We start from the raw sequence: 24,779 nt of genomic DNA, 5'->3' as shown, positions 1-24,779 counted from the left end.
TTTGTTAGTGACGTTCATTTAGTCCATAACAGAAATGTAAATACAGTTGACCTTTGAATAACTTAGGAGTTCTGGGTGCTGACCCATAGTTGAAAATCTGTGTATGATTTACAGTCGGCCTTCTGTATACAACGTTCCTCCATATCTGTGGTTCTGCATCTGAGGATTCAACCAACCTCGGATGGCGGATGGCGTAGTCCTCTGTGTTTACTTTTGGAAAAAAATCTGCGTATAAGTGTACCTGAGTAGTTTAAGCCCACGTTGTTCAAAGGTCAGCTGTACAATGTGAAATATTCAAGTTTTTCTATAGACTTGGTCTTCATCAAGTCTGAGTATAACTTAGAACCAAGCAGACATCTAGAACTCACCATAGATCCTTTTTTCTTTCTTGTTTTTTTCACAGCTAATTATTCATTGAACTCTGTTCAGTCAACTCTCACATCTCTTGAGTCTGCCTTACCTTACCTCCCTTTTATAGTTTAAGTCCTCAACTCTTGTCTGAACTAACACAGTAGCCTCTAAACTGCTCTTTATGCTGCTTATCTGGTCTTTTCCCAGTCTTTTAAACACATTAATATGAGTGTGAACATAAATCTGATTGTTATTTCTTTGTTTAAAACTCAGGAATAGCTTAGAGTGTCCTTTCATGCAGTTGCATCTGATATCTCTATCTATCTAGGATTAAGTTTGGATGAATATTAAACAGAAAATATGTGATATAGTTCTTTATTTTTCTTATACGTAAATCTGGAGATAGAATATCCAGAGGTTGTATGGCAATTCCATGGTTGTTAAGCTTTTTCTGTCTCTTTGACTTCACCATCTTTAGTGTATGGTTTTTAACTTGAAGTTCACTTACAGGGTAAAATGGCTTCTGGAGAGGCAGCCATCCCATCTTGAGATCCAGGTGAGAAGAAGAGATAATAGCAAAAGGACATTGCTAGCTATCTGGAGCTTTTAAGGTGTCTTCTTGGAGCAATTTCTATTACATTTCATTGGCTATTTCTAGTTCCATAGCAAGGGAAGCTGGAAAGTATAGTCTTTTACCTGGGAACATTATCACCTCGAAAAAAGGATTCTGTTTATCTGCCAGTTATCATTCCAACCTCATTTCCTGCGGCTCTGTTTCTTGTACCCTGTACTTCATTTATATCAAACTACCTGCAATCCCCTGATTATCCATGCTACTTTATTCTTTTATATATGTTTTCCTTACATGGATTACACTTCTGCCCTTTTTGGCCATGTGAACTCCTATCCTGCAAGGGTCAACATCTCTTGGAAGCCTTTCTTAATTACCAGCTGGGACAATTAATCACTGGCTATTTGGGGACTCCATTTTAATACCTCCTCTTTAACATTTCCTGTCTGGCATTGCGGTTATTTTGGTTGTGCCTTTTTTCCCTACTAAATTTTGAAGTATTAGAATGCAGGGACTATGTCTTATTCATTTTGACTGTGCCTGACACATAGTAGATCATTTAATAAGTGATTGTTGAAAAAAATCAGCTAAAAGTACAATTTAATAACAGCTAGGTGGAATGATATTCTTGTTTGCCACATGCAATTAGGAACTGCCTCTAAGAACTACAGATAATGAATATATAGGGTATGTGGGCTGTAACATTAAAATGATGGAATTAGAGAAAGTTGTGAAATCCCTGGTTGAATGATTTGAACATGCTTATTGCTTAAAACAAGGTGAAATAGAATTAGTGTTGATAGCTCTGCTTTGTAAATGAATTTTTGTAAATGAATTTTTTTTTTGGCAGATTATGCTTCCCCCTCCTCTTTTAAAACAGTTATAACAAACTAACAGTTATAACAAACTAGGTCTGTTTCATCTTTGATTTTCTTTCCCAAGGACAGTGTGTCCATTGCCTTGCTAAGTTGTACTTCATTATACAAGTCAAGTTGACTATGAGAAAAGAGAAAATATTCATTTAAACTTTCAGAAAGGAAGGCTCTCAATGGTCTTAGAACCTCAGATCAGGAAGTAAAGCTAACCTAATTTTTTTTATCCTTTTGACTTGGAATATATTTTCCCTCCCTCCCTTCCTTCCTTCCCCCCGCCACCCTTCTTTCTACAGATTTTAGATACCAAAGTTCTTTGTGAAGAAATAGATCACAGTCTTCTCTCCCTGCCTCCCCTTTTTTTCTCTAAGGCTAGGTTACTCCTGATTTCTGAAATGGTGCCCTTAGATGTAGTACAGATGGGATTTTGATCTCTCCCAGTGGGGTTGAAAGTTTAAATCTTCAGTTTAGCTCTCTTTGGCTAGAGGTAATGGTTTAGTATTCCTGAAGGAGAGTTGTATGGTTGACTATTTTAGGGCCAACTTCTTTAGTAACACTTTTGATGGAAGTACCATTTTCTTTAGTACTTACGTATCTAACTTGTGTTACAGAGATTTGTAAATATTTAGAAGAGTAGTATAATATGTGAAATTCTTCAGATGCCTATGGAGAAAAGAAAACCAGTACAGATGTAATACTTAGTATTCGTGTTTATGGCAGATTATATTTCCAAAAGATAACTATAACAAATATCTCCCATCCCACAAGCTGGTTACAATGTGACTTTGACACATTGGAATCTGTGCTTGCTTCTCTTGAACCTGGGCAGGTTTATGACTGCAGCAGAAGTGACAGTCTTGTTATTTCAGCTTTTAAAATTTGGGATACCAGTGGAATGTATGTTGATTTCCTGTGCCTCTTTGTCTAATATTTTCTCTCTAATCTTTCTGTTTTCACTTTGTTAACTTTCTTGTTCTATTTGCCTTCTTTTCCTTAATCTTGTTCTCTTTCTGTTTCCTGCATCATTTCTTTCTTTGGCCAGGGAGCGAATGATGGGCATTTTGGTAGACATTTTTCCATAATACTGGAGATCTCAAACTGAGATCTCCTTCTTCTCTGTTATCAGAAAATGAAATAAAATGAGGGATGGATTTGTATGAGGGCTGATGTATGTCTCTCTGGCTTTCTTTTTCAAATTGTAAACTTTTTCAGTGTGGAGTATGTTGTGTCTATATGAACACTGAGCACTTAATAGAAGTCTTAGATTTAGTTTTTCATTAGCTTCTAGATTTGCATTCCTAATTTAAAAAATTTACGCCTTATTATATACTTCTTTCACACTCTTACCAGAATAACTCCTGAAAAAGTAAAAACTCATTAGCATATTTATCACCCTAGATATTCCTTCCATTTCTCTTGCCATACTTTTCTGTTTTGCAGTCCCCACACTTTACATTCCAGCCTCTCAAACTGTCCTGTAAACATTCCTAACATCTTCTGACTTCTGTGTCATTGCTCACTCCCTTCCTGATACTCGACATATTCTTCCTGTCTCCCTGTCTTGTACTCATTCTTAACTTTCTAGTATGGGAACTGACCCCCTTTTATGAAACTTTCCTAGATTCCTCCCTTGTAATCTTTTCTTCTGTACTTCAGTATCACTTGTTTATACCCTTTAGGGTATTTATTACAGTCTACTTTGTGTTATTGGTATGTTACTTATGTATTCATTAATTTAGCAAACATTTGAATCCCTGGGTCCTACTTCTGGAGACTTCAATTTATTGGTTTGGGATGGAGCCTGGGCATCAGAATTCTTTAAATGCTCCTCAGTTGATTCCAGGTTTAAGAACTAATAGAATAAAGACATAACACAGTGCCCACCTGGCCTGTGATAAACACTCAAATATTTGTTGACAGATTTTAAGCTTTTAAATCCAAGGACCATAGTTTATTTTTGTATCCCCCATAACACCCAACACACTATTGCCTACTATTGTATACAGGTTTTCCCTATTATCTGAAAGTAGAGCATTCCTGTGAAACGTTTTGTAAGCTGAAATGGCATAAAGCAAAGAGGCAGTCACCTTAGGGCACATCTTGCTAACAATGTACAAAATAAATTGAGATAAAACATAAATGCTCACAGACATAGTTCAGAGCTATGGCAGCTTGATGCTGAGATGCTAGTGTAGTTCCCAGGGAAGGAGCTTGGCAATGCCACTCTTGCTGCTTGGGGTGCATGATGCCTCTATAATAGCTCTCTGCAAAACAAATGCTAAAAGCTATTTTCGCCTTCTTTTGTAAAAGCAAAAATCCTCTTTAGATTTCTTTTGATTAGCGAAAACAGGTGCTAACGTAGGTTTCTCATAAAAGCGAAGAGGCATAAAGTGAACTTTTGAAAAGTGGGGGATACCTGTATATAATTAGGTGAAATACATAGTTCTTTTCAGTTTTCATGATATTTCATGTTGTTGCAGGGGCCATTCAGAATATGCTTGGATTACTATGTAACTAGAAACTGCTAGACAACCGTAAAATGTTTTTTCTGCTCTTTGGCTGTGCCTGCGGGGCAAGTGGGATCTTAGTTCCCCAACCAGGGATTGAAACTGCGCCCCCTGCATTGGAAGTGCGGAGTCTTAACCACTGGATCTACAGGGAAGTCCCTGTTTTTTCTGCTCTTGTTTGTATTTTTAAAATAAATTTTAAAATACCCTCTAGAGAAGTCTTGGATTTACTGAACTCTAAACTAGTCTTGTGTTTGATCTATGGGTTAAATATAGAATATGAGCTCCATTCTTTAATCTGATACAACGTAGTCTTCATAAAATGTGACTTTAGTTCAAGTATGTTTAGGAGCCTTTATAGATAAATATAGTAAATATAGCAAATGAATGTACCCATGCTTCGAGTAAATATAATATTTAGCCCAACCTATAGCCAGTGCATGCAGCAGAATTATCAGATTGAACCTTTGACCTATTCAGACCATATGGCTCCTGACTTGCGTCTTTTATGTGATGTTGATAGCAAAATTTGTTTCACAAAGGGAGGTTTTATTTTGTTCATAATTTTTGGGAATGTTAATAACCTTTTAATTAAAAGTGCTTATGATACTTATGTGACTAACCTGGCTTTGAGTAAGACAGCACTCATGGTCAAATCTAATGCAGTTGGCCCTCTGTATCCACAGGTTCCTCATCTGTGGATTCAACCAAGTGTGGATCAAAAATATTTGGGGGAAAAAATTCCAGAAAGTTCCAAAAAGCAAAACTTCAATTTGCCACTCCTGCTACACACAGACAACTATTTATACAGCATTTACATTGTATTTACAACAATTTATTGATACTTAGCATTTACACTGTATTAGGTATTATAAGGAATATAGAGATGATTTAAAGTATAGAGGAGGACTTTTGTAGGTTACATGCAAATACTACACCATTTTATATAAGGGACTTTGATCGTCTGTGGATTTTGGTATCAGGGTGGGGGTGGGGTGGGATTGCTGGTCCTGGAACCAATGCCCGGAAGGTACTAAGGGTTGACTTGAGTACGTTCTTTACAATTAATGACAATACTTTCTGTATGCTTGTCTGTCAAACCTACAGAAATTGCCTTCCTCTTCTTGATATCTCCCTTCTTCTTCTGCTTGCTCTCTTTTCCTTCCCTCCCCTTTGTTCCAGTGTTAGGTGGCAGCTGGATCTGCTGGGATGGTAACATTAGTCTATAGGTAAGGAGGAAAAGGATAGGGGAAGAAAAATTTGTTGTTGTTTGTTGGACTTTTACCTCCTTTCTCCAGTCCTCATTTTCACAACTTTCCTCCAGAGTCAGGAGTAGAAAGTAAACAGGGGCTGCTCTCATTACTGCTAGAAATCTCCTCCTCCCCACAGACTGTCATTATTGGGCATCCATTGTTTTTCTGTCTTTGTTTTATACATATATATATATATATATATATATATATATATATATGTAAGTGACCGTGTTGGATTCGAACATACATATGTTTTGTTTGTGCCCTTAACCATTTGGCCAGAGGTTGCCAAACTTGGCAGCTGGTGGGCCATATTTAGACTGCATGTTGATTAATTTTTTTTTTAATATTAGCTGCTAACACTTTTAATATGGAGAGATTTCACAAAAAATTTATATTCCTGGTTTCCTCATTGCCACATTGCAGCATAGGCCTGGAACTTAGTAGCAGCTTCACGCTGTAGGAGGAATATGTGCTCTCTAGGGTTCCACAGACCCCACCTGGCCCACTTCATCATTTATAGTACCCTCCTGCTCCCTGTAGGTATTTCCGTTTTTGAGGTTTGCATCATCAGTCTTTACTACCACCAGTAATTCCTTTTATGCTTGAACTTGTGTTCCAGAGCAGAGGAGCTACAGAATATTTTTATTCATACAGCTTTTCTTCCCAGTGTGAGGTCTGAGAATAGTCAAGTGTAAGGGAGATGCCTTATGTTTCTGGCCTTTTGAGTTGGAATTACACATATATTTTCATTTATTTGGACAATATTTATTGATAGTGATGGTAAAGGATCAGATGAAATGTGGTTCAGAAATAGCGGAGAGTATTAAAGAAGCACAGGTTTCTTGTCAGCGCCCATGGCCCTGAATATGTAGTCCTTCAGCGAGACATAGACTGCCTGGAGTGAATTCAGTGTCCTCGCCTTAGCTCACCACAGTACACTGTTGCCTTTCACCCTGCTCCGAAAGCCAAGTGATAAGAAAGGGTGGGAAAGTCTTGGATGAGAAGGTGTCCAGGAAGCACTAATTCGTGGCTACAATTAACTCAAATCAGCCATGTTAGTCACAGTTGTATCAACTGATATAACCTGTAAATCTTACTTAGCTCGGAAGACTACCATTTTCTCTTAAAAACTGGTGATTAGGTTGTTTATGCTGATAAGTTGCTATATTAGGTTTATTATAGATCAAATAGGTCTTGAGAATGTCATGCTATAGATGATCAAATGTAAAAAGAATTCACAAGGAGATCTTTATAGAAAGTATATATGCAAATAATCACTAGATGCACCTAGCTATCTGTTTTGCTCTAACTTGTGCTTAGTAATATAGTTTTAGAGCACTCTTCCCCCTTTTTAGATGTTCTTCCTCTGTGCACAACTATGTCTTTTATGTTTACTATATTGTCATTGTTTATTCATGAATCTGTCTCTTAGCTGTGAGTTCCTTGAAAGCAGACTTGGAGGTCTTATTAGTTTTGTGTTCCTCATGGCCTAGCACAGTGTTTGGGCATATGATCAGTAAGGGCACAGTAGCCTTTAATTAATTAATGATTTGTTGATTGATTGATTGCATTTCAGGAATGTCTTACTGGAAGGATTCTGTTTCTGTGGTGAGAACCATAATCTTTGTTTTATCTCTGTTTCAGTATTTGCCCTTTCTGTGTAATTGCTTTTACTTTTGTGCTATAATCATTACGTGATTATCAAGTACTTTCTTTTTCTTACCATATCTTGGTATTTGAGTGTGAGTTGCTAATTCTCACTAATGGAATATTTTGAAAACTGAGATGTCTTGAAATCACCATGGCTTTTTGTTGGATGAGATTTGTGTTAAATTTTCTTGAAAATCTGTTTTGATATGAGAAAAGAAAACTTTCTCCCTTTGTTCTTTGCCTTGGGTGTTCCCTTGTCTTTCATTCACACTTACTTCCTGTTTGAGGAAGGATTTTAGTTCTGTTTCTGTAGTTTTCAATAAGATTCTGGTTAGTTTCTTGACTCTTATGACGGTGTTATAGGTGGACTTGAAATGTTTCTACAGTTCCTTAGATTAAGAAAAACCTAAAGTAAAACCAGCCCTTGAGATTTATTTTTTGAAGGTGAAATACCTCTTTAAGCTATTCCCATTGTGGTCAAATATATTAGTTTACTGTCCAAATATATTAGTTTACTGTCATTCTTTCCTTTTTTATTCTGGAATCCTTCATTTCTAATCTAGTCTTGTTCTCTAGGCTTATGCATAGCTGTCCTGCTGGGATATCATATCATAATCATCTTAGAAATTCCCTTTACCTATCTTATGCTACAGTCAGTGTTTCCTGGATCCTTTTTCTTTCCTTTGTTTACCCCCTCATTTTGTTGTAGGACATTCTCCTGTAGCTTTCTGGAAAAGGTATAGGAGAGATTGTTTGTACTTTTTCCTTGTTATATTTTTCTAGTACCCTATTCTTATTTGGATGCAATTTTCTTTTTCTCCTTTTCTGAGAATATTTGGAGGTTTTCATATTTTTTTCTTCTTTATTCATTATTTCTGTTCACCCCTCCCCCTTCCCCCATTTGTTTGTTTTGGTACCTTTCTTTTTGGAATCTTCCTCAATTTTTGGTGTTCTTTGGCAGTTCATTCATTTTTTCAGTCTATTGATATATAATTTACATACAATAAAATGCACAGATTTTAAGTATTCAGTTTAGTAAGTTTTGACAATCATATTCACTTTTGTAGCCACCACCCCAATCAAATATATAAGACATTTCCATCAACTCAGAAGAGTTCCCTCCTATCTCTTTGCAGTGTCTGTTCCCTGCAATTCCAGCCACATACTCCCCACTTCACCACCTGTCAACCACTGTCTTTGACATCACAGCTAGTTTTGCCTCTTTAAGTCTTTTGTATAATGCAGTCGTATGGTATATGTTCTTTTGTGTCTGGCTTATTTTGCTCAGCATAGTTTTTGAGATCCACTTATGTTGGTGCATGAATCAGTGGTTTCTTCATTTTTTATTGCAGAATACTGTTCCATTGTATGGATATACCACATTTATTTATTCATCTGTTCAAGGATCAAGGGGTTGTTGTTTCTAGTGTTTTTGCTATTGTTAATAAAGCTCCTTTGTATGTTTCTGTACAGTATTTTCTTGGGTAAATAGCAAGGAGTGGAATTATTGGGTCATAAGGTAAGTATATGCTTAACTTTATAATAACTGCCAAACTGCCTTTTTATTTTAAAGAGTGATGCATTAGAAGATTGACTGGAACACTTACATGTTTGAGTATATCACTTGTTGACTTGTGGATTTTCCTTTTGGGAACCCAGCCATTTCTAAAGGGGGAATGGAGACATTCCCCTCACCCCATGTCAGTAACAGTAGGTCTTTGTTCTAGAATCATTTACTTTCTTCAGAGAAGAATCCTCATTGATTCTGCCCAGGTGATATATATGTGAGAATAAGGCAAGGGAGGACAGCTGGATGCAAATGCTCACTTAATCTTCACCTTTTTTCATACCTCATTGTCCTTCCTATAGTTCTTAGCTAAATCTGGTGTTTCCATGTATGGAGCCTTTCTGTGTCAGTGTCTCCAGAGAATGTATCTCTGGTTTTTGATATATATCTACATCTAAAAGTGATGTGCAGGGGTGGGTAGATGGTAGATTGGTGCGTGACTGTGTTGTGCTGCAAGGGACCCGAGAGTCTAAGCACTCCTCATATAATTTTCAACCAATTTCTCTTCAATCCCACCTTTTACCCTCACCCCTTTTTTTTTGTGGTAACTGGTACAATGAATTCGAGTCTTTTTTGGGTGCTCTAGACAGAGTAAGTTAGTTCACTTTCTTGTTCACATTTCTCAACTGCTGGTGCTTAGGTTTCAATTTTATTTTATCTGCTCAGGTCAGTCACTCCTCCAGACACTAATGTTCCCCAGAAAAAATTGACTGCCTCTTAGATCCTCAGTTCTTTTTTCTCCTATTCTCTTTGTCCTTGTGAGTTTATGTCCTTTTTTATTCTTGCTGTAATTTTAGTGAAGTCTTTGGAGAGAGAGGAGATAGAAAAACCACTTGTGTTCAGTTTTCTATTTTTTCCAGAAATTGCTTTTTCTTTCTAAAACTAAAATAACTGCATTAATATTATGTTTTCCTACCCTAAAATTTTACTAGGCTTGATTCTCTTTTGTTTTCCATCTTGCCTGAATCTTTATTTTTAAAGTTTTCAAAGTTTCACTTGTACAATGAATGCTTTTATGTATTCCTTATCTACAGATGAACTAATTGTTAGCTTGTTTATATTGAATAAAAATACTATTTATTTTCAGTAAATATGGATCTCTGGCAGTATTTTAGTGTCTGATAGTTTCTTTTGTGCATATACAATAACTTATTCAATCTGTCTTCTGCTGATGGACATTGTTTGCTTTTACAAATGCTTTAAAAAGCTTATATGTACATTTTGTCCTGTTATTAGGGAATAAATTCATTAGTCATCTGGTTGCTATTTTTTAACATATTACCAAACAGTCCTTCAAATATCTGTAACCAACAGTGTATAAGATTATCATTTTATATCACAATGATTGATTTTTCTTGCCTCCTCCACTAGACTATGAGCATCCTAATTTGTTAGTAAAACCATTAATGAAAATTAGGCATATTGAAGAAATAGGTATTCTGGTAGCTGAAGTAATTTCTTCTTTTTTATTGTAATTTATAAAATGAGCTTTGTTCTGTTTCTCACTTTTGCATTCTAAAAAGGAAACAAAATTAGTAACTTGGGGCTATTAATATTATGAATTCATTTTTTAATGAATTAAGCATCTAGTGTTCATACTTTTTCTAGCTACTTATTCAAGTATTAGTTCTTATTGTTTTATCATTGCCCTACAGGTTGTTGAACTCATGAACTTTCCCTCCCTACCACAGACTTTCATTGAATGATAATCTATGTGCCAGGGCACTCTTTAGTCTTTATCTTGCTGGCCCTTTCTGCCTTACTTGAGACTGTAGACCAGCCCTTTTTCTTGTCCTTTGGAGACTATACTCTTGTTTTTCCTGTTCTAACTATTCCTTGTCAATCTTGTTTGAGTATTTTTTCTTTCTCCACAGGTACTGTAAGCTTTGGTTTCTCCCAGTTTTGTCTCTGTCTCATTTGTACTCTTCATTCATGGCTTTAATTGCCGCCTATAGGTTGATGACTCTCATCAAACCTCTCCTAAGCTTTACACTCATAATTGTAAAAACCCAATGGATCTCCCCAAGGTTCCTCATTTTCAGTATGTCCTTATCAGAATTTGTCATTGTTTTTCTTCCTCACGATTTTTTAAAAAAAATATTTTTAAAATTTATTTATTTGGCTCTGCTGGTTGTTAGTTGTGGCATGCAGGATCTTTGTTGCTGTGTGCAGGATCTTCGTTGCAGCATGCAGAATCTTTAGTTGTGGCATGCAAACCCTTAGTTGCAGCATGTGGGCTCTAATCTAGTTCCCTGACTAGGGAGTGAACCTAGGCCCCCTGCATTGGGAGTGTGGAGTCTTAGCCACTGGACCACCAGGGAAGTCCCCATTTCCTCACTTACTCTTTTTCATACATTCCCTTTCTACATGCTAATACCATCCTTCAAGTTTCCCAGGATAGAATCCTGAGTGTTATTCTAGATTGCTTCTACTTTTAGTCCAGCTTCAGATTCTACAGACTTTTCCTTCTAAATATTTCCAGATTTAGCTCCTCCTTTTCTTCTCTTAGTAGCAGTCTATCTTTTGCTTCCACATTTGTTCCACTCTCTATAGAACTGGTAAACTATCTGAATTTTATCTGACTGTGTCCTGTTTCCTGTCTGCCTGGAGTTTGTATCTGAATTGTGTCTGACGGAATCCCTTCCTTATAATGACAGAACCGAATTTCTCTGAATTGGTCAATGACTGCTTTAGGTTTATCACTTGTTACTCCCTGCCTTATTCATTTTGTTCTAGTAACATACAGTTCTCCATACGCTCTATACATCATGCTCTATGCATTATACTTTGAAACAAACTATTATGTCTGCCTGGCATGCCCTTGTCCATTTTGCCTGGATTAGCCTTTAAAAGTTTAAGTAATCATCCTCTCTGTCCAGAAGTCTTGTCTTTCTTCTCTAGCATGGGATAAAGGTACTAATTCTGTGCCTCCATAGTGACGATTGTACTGACCACATAATACTAAAGAGTATTTATTTTTCTGTCCTTGTAGACAGAGATTGTTCTATTCAGTGGAAAAAAGGCTTCAATGCCTAAAATAAGGTAATGGCTCAGTAATTTTTTTTTTGAGAGTGGGTGTCTAAAAATTTAAGTTTATTAGAATCATCTATTTATAGGTTGCTTTCTTTGTAGATGATGACACGGTCTAAACTAAACTTAGGGGGTGTCTTCTGCATGGATAGATACGTGCTCAAAGAGTAGAAATAATATAATTTTTATCCCAGAGGCAATGAGTGCATTACTGCTAAAAACATATTAATGCCAGCGTCTAAGGCCATTTAGCTTACTTGCTAATTCGAAGTACTTGTTACCTCTTCCTTACCCCTGCCTAAAACTTGTATGCATAATTTAATGTTCTGTCATTTGAAAATAGTGGGTCAGGAATTTGCATATTTATTCTCTAGATTAGATTTGAAGATATTAGAATTATGAAAAATATCTTTGGGTTTATTTGACTTATTTGGAAAGAGAAATAATATTTGCCAATTTTTATTAGGAATTGGGTTGAAAAAATGTAAAGATTTTGAGAGATGACTTTTCTCCTCTAGTTTCTTACCCATCTTCTCTTTCTGAATTTCAGTTACAGATGTAGAGCTGAAACGACTGAAAGATGCCTTCAAGAGGACCTGTGGACTCTCATATTACATGGGCCAGCACTGCTTCATCAGAGAAGTGCTTGGGGATGGAGTGCCTCCAAAAGTTGCTGAGGTAATCTTTATGTTCTAGGTTTTCCTGTGAGATAGTTACCACCAGCCTGAATTCTTGAGGGTTCTCCTGGTCTTGACAGATGTAATCTTCCCTACAGTTATTTTTCTTGCTGAGTAGGTTAACAGATCTTGTTTTAGATGTCAATATGGCTGTGTTCTTAGAGGCCAAATGGGAGTACTGCAGAGCTGCAATTCTGCTTCTGTGTGCTTCTGAGCTTTAATAGCCACTGATTATTATCATGGGACCATTTATATGACTAGCTTCTTATTCTTATAAACTTCATCACCCTGACATATAATTTTTATTTGGGAGTATTTTTATAAATTTTGAATTTAAAACCTTTCTATATAGTAAAACCTAATTAAATTAATTCTGTAAAATTAAATGTTGTACATGAAACACTAGCTTTTTGGAATTTGTAAAGGCTTATTTAAATTCTACTAAAAATTTTTAGGTAGAGATAAAATGAGCTAAGTTGATATAAATATCCCCTTTCTAACATTAAGTTCACTATTTTATAGGTATATACACAGATATGTATTATGTCATTCGAAAGGTGAAATGATAAAAAAATTAATAAAACAGTGAAAATTATAATAAGAATTTTAAGCTTGGTGTATTTCATAAAACCTTGATTCACCATTCCTAATTAGTGACAGTTGATATTTCTAACCCGTGCTGTGTGCTTTTGAATCTTATGGTTTACATAATATAGAAATTACATTTATTGCTTTTTTGTGTGTTTTAATCTTTTTTTTTTTTTTGGTGGGGATATATGTTGCATTAATTCTGTTACATGTATTCTTGTGTAAAATTACGTACTTTCTTGCTCTGTCATTATTTTGGATTTATGACAGGATTAGTTTTTTTCCTGATACTATTTATTGGTTCTCTTTTTCAGTATGAATTCATCTTCCTATTTTCTTGTGTGTTTTTTTTTTTTTTTTTTTTTTGGCGGTATGCGGGCCTCTTACTGTTGTGGCCTCTCCCATTGCGGAGCACAGGCTCCGGACGCGTAGGCTCAGCGGCCATGGCTCACGGGCCCAGCCATTCTGCGGCATGTGGGATCTTCCCAGACTGGGGCATGAACCCGTGTCCCCTGCATTGGCAGGTGGACTCTCAACCACTGCGCCACCAGGGAAGCCCTTCCTATTTTCTTTTAATTTATTTGTCTTAAATGCTAGTATAATATAAAAATTTGGAATTCAGAATTTTTCATTTTAGGATATAACTAGCAATTTAATGAGATAATATAACTTGCCCATTAGAGGAAGGGATTTAAACTGAATCCATAGTATTTAAAACAAGATGCTTCCAAATTCAAATGTATACTAACTTGAGCCTTTCTTTCCCTTAGCTTCTTCCTTAAAGTCAAAACTGTCAGTCTCTGTAAATTCATGGTGCTGGGAAAACTTAGGTCAGAATATCGGATTTATCTCTTTGGATCATGTATAAAGATTTACTTGTGTACATCTACATACCTATAAACAGATGTCCATTCAGGTCCTTGTCCATTTTTTAATTGGCAAGCTCCTACTGCTTGCCACATAACAGCTCAATAAATTGAGAGACGTGTTGTGGGGGCAAGGAATAACGACTTTATTCCTAAAGCCAGCAGACCGAGAAGATGGTGGACTAGTGTCCCAAAGAACCATCTTCCCTGAGTTAGAATTCAGGCTTCTTTTATAGTAAAAGGGGAGAGGGTATGGCTGGTTGTTGCAGACTTCTTGGTGCCTTTGTTCTTGCAGCTGTCCATGGAGGTCTGATCACAATGTTCCTAGACCTCCTGCAAGACAAATCTTATTCTCTGTTTGGCAACATTTTATCTCTATATGAATGAAAAAGTGTTATACCTTTAAGAAGTCAGAGCCTTGAGAATGGGCTATCTTGTATATTTTAGGCTATAGGCAACATTCTTTTATGAAAGGTGCAAAACCTGCATGACTAAGCACGGGCAACAGAGCGCAAAGGTTAGAGCTAAAGGAATAGATTCAATATGGAGTCAGGTTTTTTCTTCTCTGTTATAGTCCGAGCAACTGTTTGTTGAAAAGATTATTCTTTCCCATTGAATCGTCTTATCACTGTTGTTGAAAATCAACTGATCATAAGCATAAGGTTTTACTTCTGGATTCTCAATTCTATTCCATTGCTTTCTGTGTCTATCCTTGCATCAGTATCATATTGTCTTGATTACTCTAGGTTTATAGTAAGTGTTGAAATCAGAAAGTGTCATTTCCCCATCTTTCTAATTTTTCAAGTTGTTGTGTCTATTCTGGGTCCCTTGCATTTACATATGAATTTTTGTATCAGTTTTTCAATTTCTGCAAAAGAAGCAGCTGAGATTTTGATAGGGGTTGCATTGAATCAGTAGATTGATTTGGGGTGTATTGCCATTTTAACAATATTTAAGTCTTCTGACTCACAAAATTAGAATGCCTTTCCATTGATTTAGATTTTTAATTTCTTTCAGCAATGTTTTATAGTTTTCAGTGTACAAGTCAAATGTCCATCAATAGAACAAAATGTGGTATATCTAATCTATAGAATGGAATATTGTTAATAAAAAAGGAATGAAGTTTTCTGATACATGCATGGATGAACCTTCAAAACATTCTAAGTCAAAGAAGCCAAATACAAAACACCATGTATTTTTTTATTCTATTTGTATGAAATGGCCAGAATAGCCAAATCTATGGGGACAGGAAATAGATTAGTGGCACTTTGTTAAAATTGTCGCTGATTTTTTTCTTACTCGCTTGCATGGTAGCTGCCTCTTCCTGCTGTTGTTTTGGAGGAATCTATCTTTCTTGAAATGTCAGATACAGGTTGCCCTGTTAACTCAGTTCTCCGATATGCTCAAGAAATGTAATATGATAGTTAAATGACTTTTTCTTGTTTTTAGGTTAGGAGTGACACTCAGGCTTTCTACATCTAAGGTGGAAGTGGAACTCCCTGGAACGTCATTTTTATGTCAATATTTCATAAATTTCATTTCACCCAAAATTATTTCAAGAGTCTCTGTCCTTTGGACTATCTTTTAAGAATCATCACTGGCTAGAATAATTAAAGTATTGAATAATTGTTTTCCAAGAATGATCTTAATTTTAAATTGTAAAATCCATAATGATAGTTTCAAATTTCAGTTTCATTGTAGTTAACACTTTTTTGTGTGTAAACTCTACCACAGTATTAAACACAAATAGAAATTTTATAAATGCTTTTAGTGATGATGGTGAACTTAATTTATCCTATTATTTACAGATCTAGGTTTATTTTAAGTGAGGAGGAGTACTATTAGCATGTGAATATTGATTAGTACATATAACACTGTGTAGGTTTTAAAGTACTATAAGGAACTAAGTACTTCTGTCTTTTTTTAATTTATTTTTTTGTTTATTTTTATTTTTGGCTGTGTTGGATCTTCGTTTCTGTGCAAGGGCTTTCTCTAGTTGCTGCAAGCGGGAGCCACTCTTCATCGCGGTGCGTGGGCCTCTCACTATTGCGGGCTCTCTTACTATTGTGGGCTCTCTTGTCGGAGCGCAGGCTCAGTAGTTGTGGCTCACGGGCCTAGTTGCTCCACGGCACGTGGGATCTTCCCAGACCAGGGCCCCAACCCGTGTCCCCTGCATTGGCAGGCAGATTCTCAACCACTGCGCCACTAGGGAAGCCCGGTACTTCTGTCTTTAATCTCTCGTATTTTCTCATGAAAGGATGTCTTTATAGTGTCTCATACAATAATCTCAAAGGATGAGTGAACCCCATTAAGCTCAGTTCTGGAATAGTTCCAGCATTTATATAAAATGAGCTTGTAGCTTATTTCAGGCATCTCTCCAAGACAGGCAGGTTAGTAAATAGACTTCAACTTTTGTGTGTATTTGGGAAAGGGAGTATGCTTCATCTTGCAGAGTATAAAGTTATTTGCTAAAGAGGAAATAGTACATTTTAAGTAAAATGGAAGTATAGATCTGGGCAGATAGTTTTGAAGTTTGAATTTAGATGTAGTGGGTAGGCAGACTCATAGAATGGAGGATCTGTATTCAGTAGTTGCAGCAAAATCTTGTTAAATGATGGGATTTCTAAACAAAGTGATTAGTTGCAAAGCTAAGGAAGTAATCATTCGACTGTAGATGGCTCTTCTGCGATCTTTCTTAAAATCCTTCTAAGAGTTTCCTATATAAATTCCAAGACAGGCTATTTTGGATAAGGAAAAATAACTCAAAGTAGTCTAAAATTTTTAGAATCAAAGCATTGATTTCATTTGACTCATTATTTTCTAGGATAGATTAGTGTAGTTAATATTTTGATGTAATTCTGATCTTGCTTATAATAATAACTATGTGTTATTTGAACAAAATATTAAATGAATGGAATTTGAGGGAATTAAGAAACCAAGGTCAAAACAAGGTGAATGGAAAACTGTTCTACTGGAAATTGGACTTTTCTGAACCAAGGCCACTAACTCTTAATTATTCAGTGTTTTTTCTTTAGTGTGTCACCCATCTCCCAACCCCTATTCCCCCAAAGAAATCTAATGACAAAACATTTCCATGTAGTATTAATTTGTAATCATTTCCTCTTGTTTTCACATTCACTTAAAACTGGTTTTCACCATTTACAAAATATGCGATGCAAGTGAATTGATAGTTGCTACTCCTTAACTATTTCTTTTGACTGGAAACTCTTAAATCTCTATCCCAGGATTGATTTCAATTCTGGATGGCTGTCTAGGATAAAAATTCCACTCCACCTTCCTCCATAAAGCTGTCTCTGACAATTTTAGCCTGCACTGTTTTTCTCCCATCCTTAAACTCTTAACAGGCATTAAAGCCTGCCTCTGTACTATGTAGTACAATGTTTTTATTAGATAATGACTAATTGTTCATTTAAATCTTGTCTCAACTAAGTTATGATTCTTGACGGGCAGACTTTATGACTTTTAAAAAATTGGCCCCAGAGTGTTGGGCATATAATATAAACTCAATGAGTATTTTGATGTTTCTGTTTTGTTTTGTTTGTAAGTAATTGTATATTCTGCAAAACCCTATTGTAAGAATGACCAGGACAATGACCAGGAAACCATACTCCTAAAGTCAGTTAGCTTTGCTAGCTTTGCAGTCTTTGAACATTTAACCTTTTCCAAATTTGAGGAAAATACACATTTTAAGCAAAAGCAATCATGGAGACTGGAGTGTTTTTAGATATAGTGGTCAACATGTGAAAACAAGCAGCTGATTAGTAGGGTATTTTTCCATTAGTGTTGGTAAATTTATGCTGAGATATTCATAATGCATTTAGATGCCCCTTGGGGCTAGGGACATGCATTTATTGAGTTGGCCAAAACGTTTGTTCCAGTTTTTCAGTAAGATGTTATGGAAAAACCCAAACGAACTTTTTGTCCAATTCAATACTAGACAGTCTAGGTTTAGGGGGACTACCTGACCATAGAATAATGATTTGTGATTGTTTTTTTGTTTTGATGTTAGTTGATCAGTATTATTGATTACATCCCTTTATGTTGGATTTACTAGCATCATGGATAACAACTTTCTTGACAGCTCTAGCCATTGTCAGCTCTTGATGCTGTTGATCATTGACTGTTGTAATATACTAAAATAATATGTTTATATCAACCAGAGAAAAGCAGCTAATGTTTTCATGTTACATTAAATCCTAGTCTTGACATTATGGCTAACAGTAGAACACTAAGCAGGATACTGGTTTAAAATCTTTCTCTGGAACTGGAATCTGTAAAATATCCACTAGTCTTTATCTTAACTGCATCACTTTCGTTCAGTGTAATATTCATGCTAGTTCTCAAATTGCATTGTTGTTTTTTTCTTTTTGTATTTCTCTTTGTAAGACCAGACAAAAAAGATTCCAGGGGCTCTCTTAGATGAAGATAATAACAGCATATATCACTCCCTTCTTGTAAAATTACATATGGACTTTTAAAAAAAATATGCATTATTGTCTTGATGGTTCTTAACTGCCACGTTTTATCCTAGAGCGATATTTAAACTGTTTCATAAGCTATTGAAAAACAAAGTTTATAGGAGAAGAGCTGATATGTCATTAAGCATAATGGGACTAGGGAATTCCTTGTATAAAACATTACATCAAATACATTACATAAATTATAAGTGTTCTAAGTGGTATGCCGTATGTCAAAGAAGTTACTTATATTGGTACTAAAAAATACTCTTATAGAAAATAACTTATGCATAATCACTTATTTTGAATCCTTGGTGTATTAAGTGAGCCACTGACATGACTAGTGTAGTAGATGATAAAAATAATTGACATCCTTTTCAAGTCAGTCTTGATAAGACACTTCTATCCAATAGCATATTCCTTAATTGGTATTATAAGGTAAAATAAAGTTGATTTAATTTATAATCGAGAGTGTTAAAAACCTCTGCCTAAATTTAGCTGATAAAATTCAGCTGAATTTGACTACAGAAGTTGGAAATTTTATATAAAAAGAATTCTAAATGGTGGGAAAAGCAACTAACGTTATCTAAAGTTGGGTGAATGTAAAAGGAATGCATATTCATTCTTATCCTTTTCTCCCTTTCTGCATGCCCATGGAATAAATATAGCTGTATTTTATTGAGCACCTACCTAATAAATTTCTTTTCTTTTTATAATTTATTTATTTTTGGCTGCGTTGGGTCTTCGTTGCTGTGCGTGGGCTTTCTCTAGTTGCAGAGAGCGGGGGCTACTCTTCCTTGCAGTGCATGGACTTCTTATTGCAGTGGCTTCTCTTGTTGTGGAGCGTAGGCTCTAGGAACGCAGGCTTCAGTAGTTGTGGTGCGTGGGCTCAGTAGTGTGGCTCGCGGGCTCTAGAGTGCAGGCTCAGTAGTTGTGGTGCACGGGCTTTGTTGCTTGGCAGCATTTGGGACCTTACTGGACCAGGAATCGAGCCCATGACTCCTGCATTGACAGGCGGATTCTTAACCACTGTGCCACCAGGGAAGTCCCTAATAAATTTCTATTTGTAGCAGTAATGGAATGATTTTTATGTTTGCCTTGCATATGGTAGTTATTATCTTTTAAGACTATCATCTTTGAGTAATATTAATTGTTACATTCAATACTTAGATTAAAATATAGGGAGAAGAGTTGTAAAATACAGTTGAACTTTCTGTATTTCCATAATTTTGTCATTAAGTGATAAATATGAGAATCCTTCGTTAATGTACTTCTAAATATAATTTCTGTTTTTAAAAATAATTTTGTTTATTTATTTTTGGCTACGTTGGGTCTTTGTTGCTGCACACGGGCTTTCTCTAGTTGCGGCGAGTGGGGGCTACTCTTCGTTGCAGTGCACAGGCTTCTCAGTGTAGTGGCTTCTCTTGTTGCAGGGCAAGGGCTCTAGGTGTTTGGGTTTCAGTAGTTGCAGCATGCAGACTCTAGGGCGTGCAGGCTTCAGTAGTTGTGGCTCACGGGCTCTATAGCTCAGGCTCAGTAGTTGTGGCGCACAGGCTTAGTTGCCCCGCTCCATGTGGGATCTTCCCAGACCAGGGATCGAACCAATGTCCCCTGCATTGGCAGGCGGATTCTTAACCACTGTGCCACCAGGGAAGTCCCTAAATGTAATTTCTTGATGCTTTATTTTTTATGAGTAGCTGATTGAAAATATGAAGAGGAAAGAATTTATGTTCAGAGTCATTTATTTATTTATTCTTTTAAAATTTATTTATTTTATTTATTTTTGGCTGTGTTGGATCTTCATTGTTGTGCGTGGGCTTTCTCTAGTTACGGTGCACAGGCTTCTCATTGCGGTGGCTTCTCTTGTTGCAGAGCACAGGCTCTAGGCACATGGGGTTCAGTAATTGTGGCACACCGTCTCAGTAGTTGTGGCGCATGGGCTTAGTTGCTCCGCGGCATGTGGGGTCTTCCTGGACCAGGGCTCAAACCCCTGTCCCCTGCGTTGGCAGGCGGATTCTTAACCACTGCGCCACCAAGGAAGTCTCCAGAGTCATTTATACTTACAGCTTTAGGGTACACTTTTTCCTGCCTAGTTCTCTATTAAGTTATAAGAACATCCTGAAGCACCTTTCTGAGAATCTGAGGTGTTGTCCCAAATATGCTATTATAAAAAATGATGGACTTAAAGAAATTATTAGCTGTGTAATGGTAACATTTCATACTATATACATCATTGTAGTTTTGAATGCAAATACGTACAGTATATAAACAATATAACCACATATATTGTAGTTTCAAATATATGTAACACTTTATAGTCATCAAAAATTGTGATTTTAGGATTAATTTTGTAATTAAGGAACATTGCAGTCAACTGTGGGATTTTCAAGGGTGTATTCTCAGGAAACAAATGGCATGAAGAAACAGCAATATATCCTCCTATGTTCACACAAACTAATACAGGATAGCAAGTCATTTACTGAAAAATGTTTATATATTATGGCTAAAAAGGAAGTCCTTAGTATAGTCTATCCTTTTTTCTTTTTTTTTACAGTATTGTTCTTTAGTACGCGTCTCGTTTATTCCCATTTAAAATAAATATTTGTTGTAAAATGTCTCTGGTTTTTTGTGAATGAATAAAAATTTTTTGAACTGAACTCAAAATAATAGTATATAATAAATGATTTGTAATACATACAGTAATACCTATCATTGTATTTTCTCCTATATTAGTTAACTTTTCTCAGCAACATACATTTAATAACTAGTCCACTGGAACGGGAATATGTTTTAAAGAAGTCTTGTCCTGTATTTTTAGCTGCTAAAGCTAGATTATTGAAGTCTTTAATTTATTTTTCCTGAGAGTTTGATACTAATAAAATATACTTCTTCACTGGGCAGTGTTTCTTTGACCTTCTTCCTTCTAAAATAGAAGCATATTAAAAATGTTCATTCTGCTTATTATAAATATAGTAAGATGTTTTTCATGAGGATTTTCTTTTTACTACTTTGTAAAATTATATTCAGTGACTTAGCAGTAAAAAGGAAGACCTGTTGGTACACACACAACATAAGTGAATCTCCCAATCACTATGCTAAACGAAAGAATCCAATTAAAAATAGAGCACATGCTTATGATTCCATTCCTATAAAATTCTAGAAAATGCAAAATCTATCATGAAACAAAGCTTACCTAGAGCCTGGTACTGGTGTTGGTGCAGGAGGAAGGAGAGGCAGGGATAAATTACACAGGGACATGAAACTAGAGGTGATAGAAATGTTTGTTACTCGTTTTTTTTTTTGGCTGTGCTGGGTCTTCGTTTCTGCGCGCGGGCTTTCTCTAATTGCGGTGAGTGGGGGCTACTTTTTGTTGCGGCGAGTGTGCTTCTCATTGCAGTGGCTTCTCTTGTTGTGGAGTGCAGGCTCTAGGCGTGCAGGCTTCAGCGGTTGCAGCATGTGGGCTCAGTAGTTGCAGCACGTGGGCCCCGGAGCACGCGGGCTTCAGTGGTTGCGGTGCGTGGGTTCAGTAGTTGCCGCGTGTGGGCTCTAGTGCATGTGAGCTTCAGTAGTTGTGGTGTGTAGGCTCAGTAGTTGCAGCATGCGGGCTTCAGTAGATGCAGCATGCAGGCTCAGTAGTTGTGGTGCGCAGGCTTAGTTGCCCCACGGCATGTGGGATCGAACTCCTGTCCCCCTGCATTGGCAGGCAGATTCTTAACCACTGGACCACCAGGGAAGTCCTGTTACTTGTTTTCTTGATTGTGATTATGGTTTCAGTGGTATGACATGAAGTGTGACAAAATGGATCAATTGTACACTTTAAATATATGCAGTTTATTGTACTTCAGTTATTCCTCTAAAACTTGGTAGAACATTTAATTAGATGTACTTTTTGAGCTTTTCAGGAAGAATACTTGTTCTACTTGGAAAAGTGAGCTGGAAATATAAAAATTGACTATTGACAGACATATGATTTCCTTTTCGTTCTTCATTAAGATATTTGGATTTTAGTTCTAACTTTGTTATTTACTTCATGATCTTTTCCTAGTCACTTAAGTTCTGAGGCAAAAGAACCTCCAAACCTTCCATCAGAATTATTGTAGGAATTTAGGTATATGACCAGCTTGACTATAATTAGAAGAGTTTGAAGTGTAGTTAAATTGTTTTATTCATTTATTTATTTATTTGGTTGCACTGTGTCTTAGTTGCAACCTGGCGGGCTCCTTAGTTGTGGCTTGCTGGCTCCTTTAGTTGTGGCATGTGGGCTTCTTAGTTGTGGCACGTGGGCTCCTTAGTTGTGGCTTGCCAGCTCCTGAGTTGTGGCATGCGAACTCTTAGTTGTGGCATGCACGTGGGATCTAGTTCCCTGATCAGGGATCGAACCTGGGACCCCTGCATTGGGAGCACCGAGTGTTAGCCACTGTGCCACCAGGGAAGTCCCATGAAGTGCAGTTAAATTGTAATGTTCTACTGTTGACTTTGAGATCTGCCTGGATTGGAGGAGAGAAGGATATCGGTAGGTTAGTCTGGGAAAGTTGGGGCAGTGAAAGGAAAGAATTCCCAGTGATAAATTTGGAACTCTGCCTTTTTCTCCTGATTTAAGTTATGGATTAAATTAAGCTTTTAGAGGGGCTTCCCTGGTGGCGCAGTGGTTGAGAGTCCGCCTGCCGATGCAGGGGACACGGGTTCGTGCCCCGGTCCGGGAAGATCCCACATGCCGTGGAGCGGCTGGGCCCGTGAGCCATGGCCGCTGAGCCTGCGCGGCCGGAGCCTGTGCTCCGCAGCGGGAGAGGCCACAACAGTGAGAGACCTGCGTACCGCAAAAAAAAAAAAAAAAAAAAAAATTAAAAATTAAGCTTTTAGAAAATAAAAGTGAAAGCAAGGCAATTCTAGAATGAGATCATTAATCGTAGAAGATCCAGGATAATTAGCTTCCAAGAAAAGTATGGATAATAAAGTAGGATAAGAACAGACAAGGGGAGTCAGTTGTGAGGACAAGGATCCAATCTTAGGATCATGGATTAAGATGTGGAACAGCAAAGAAAAAAGCTAGCCAGGAAATCTCACTAGGCAGAATTCAGGGATACTAACTCCAAGGAGAATAATTTTGACTTGAAACTTAGTAGTTGAACCTGCAGCATTAACAGGTTTCTTTCTTCAAGCATCAATGAGTTTAAGGAAAATTCATTTTCTTCCTTGGGATGGGAATAGATCAGCTGTAAGGGACAAATATTTGCTTTAAAGGAAGCTAGTGAGTAGAAGGGGAGTTACAACCCAGAACTTCAAAGACATTATTTAATAATGTTAAATAAACCAAGGCCAAGTTAATTGAGAGAGTATACTAAAAATTTACCTCATCGATGTCTAGTGACACTGTAGTTTATGCTCTGAGCCTTTTTTGTAGTTGTGTATTTGAACAGACTTAAGTAGACAAGGTATCTTCAGAGATGAGAAAAGAGGGTACAGACTGAATCTTAGGACTTGCTATCCAGTGTGGTGGCAGCAGGAAGTTACCTAAGACAGAGGTAATAATCTGGTTTGTTCAGTCGGTCCTGGGATTAGTTTACTGGTCTGACAGTCTGTCAGATATTAAGTAATTAATGTACAGAGGTATTCTGAACATTTTGTTTAGGCAAGGCTCCTTTGCTGTTGGGCTGGAGGAAGGGAGAGAAGTAATAAGGAATGTTCTATTCTCTAAATTTAAGAAGAGTATTTGTTAGTAACTTACTTTCTGACTCTTATATAAACATTTAATGCCATGGATTCATGACTACCATATAACAGTCAACAATTCTGTGGGATATATACCTGACACAGGCCTAGGATAATTCTTAATATGAAAAATAATGGATTGTAGGACAAATATTAATGAAATATACCAAGAATATGGAGCAACTAACATGTTTTAGTTTTTTTCTGAAAATAGTATTTAATATTTTCCCTTCAACAATAAATTTCACAATTTATTCTTTAACAATAAAGTAAGTTGACAGGATAGTAATCTATATAAATAAAATTAATTTCTATCTCTTAGAACGTCCTGTGAAAATAACCAGACTTATTTTCATAAAACTTGGTAAAGTTTGTTTGGGGAGATAGGACTTATAGCCTATTCTATACTATGTTATAGACTGTTCTATACTCTGTGCATGAACTTTTCTTTGGTGATTCTTTAGGGGAATTTCAAGGAGAGAGGCATCTTACATAGTATCTCATACTGAGGTCCAAGGATTCTATGTGACTTACCACAAGTATTAAGTCCCAATAGAATGAGAAAATAAACCATGGTGTCAAATATGGACCTCAAATCAAGTTACCAGGTTAGATGGTCTGACATGCAGGCTTTGATTTATTATTGATCTATGTACC

At 36.6% G+C, this 24,779-nt stretch overlaps 1 protein-coding gene across 2 annotated transcripts in view; it reads left to right on the top strand.

Moving 5' to 3' along the window:
• Positions 1–24,779, top strand: part of USP32 (ubiquitin specific peptidase 32) — a 197,100-nt gene that overhangs the window by 49,858 nt on the left and 122,463 nt on the right. For both annotated transcript variants that reach the window (XM_059997619.1, XM_059997618.1), the window contains exon 2: positions 12,355–12,482. In XM_059997619.1, coding sequence (XP_059853602.1) covers positions 12,355–12,482 — 128 coding nt within the window. The remainder of the gene's footprint in view (positions 1–12,354; positions 12,483–24,779) is intronic.

Source organism: Delphinus delphis, chromosome 19 (assembly GCF_949987515.2).
Source record: "Delphinus delphis chromosome 19, mDelDel1.2, whole genome shotgun sequence".
Classification (NCBI taxonomy): domain Eukaryota; kingdom Metazoa; phylum Chordata; class Mammalia; order Artiodactyla; family Delphinidae; genus Delphinus; species Delphinus delphis.
This window is presented reverse-complemented; position numbering and strand designations above follow the sequence as displayed.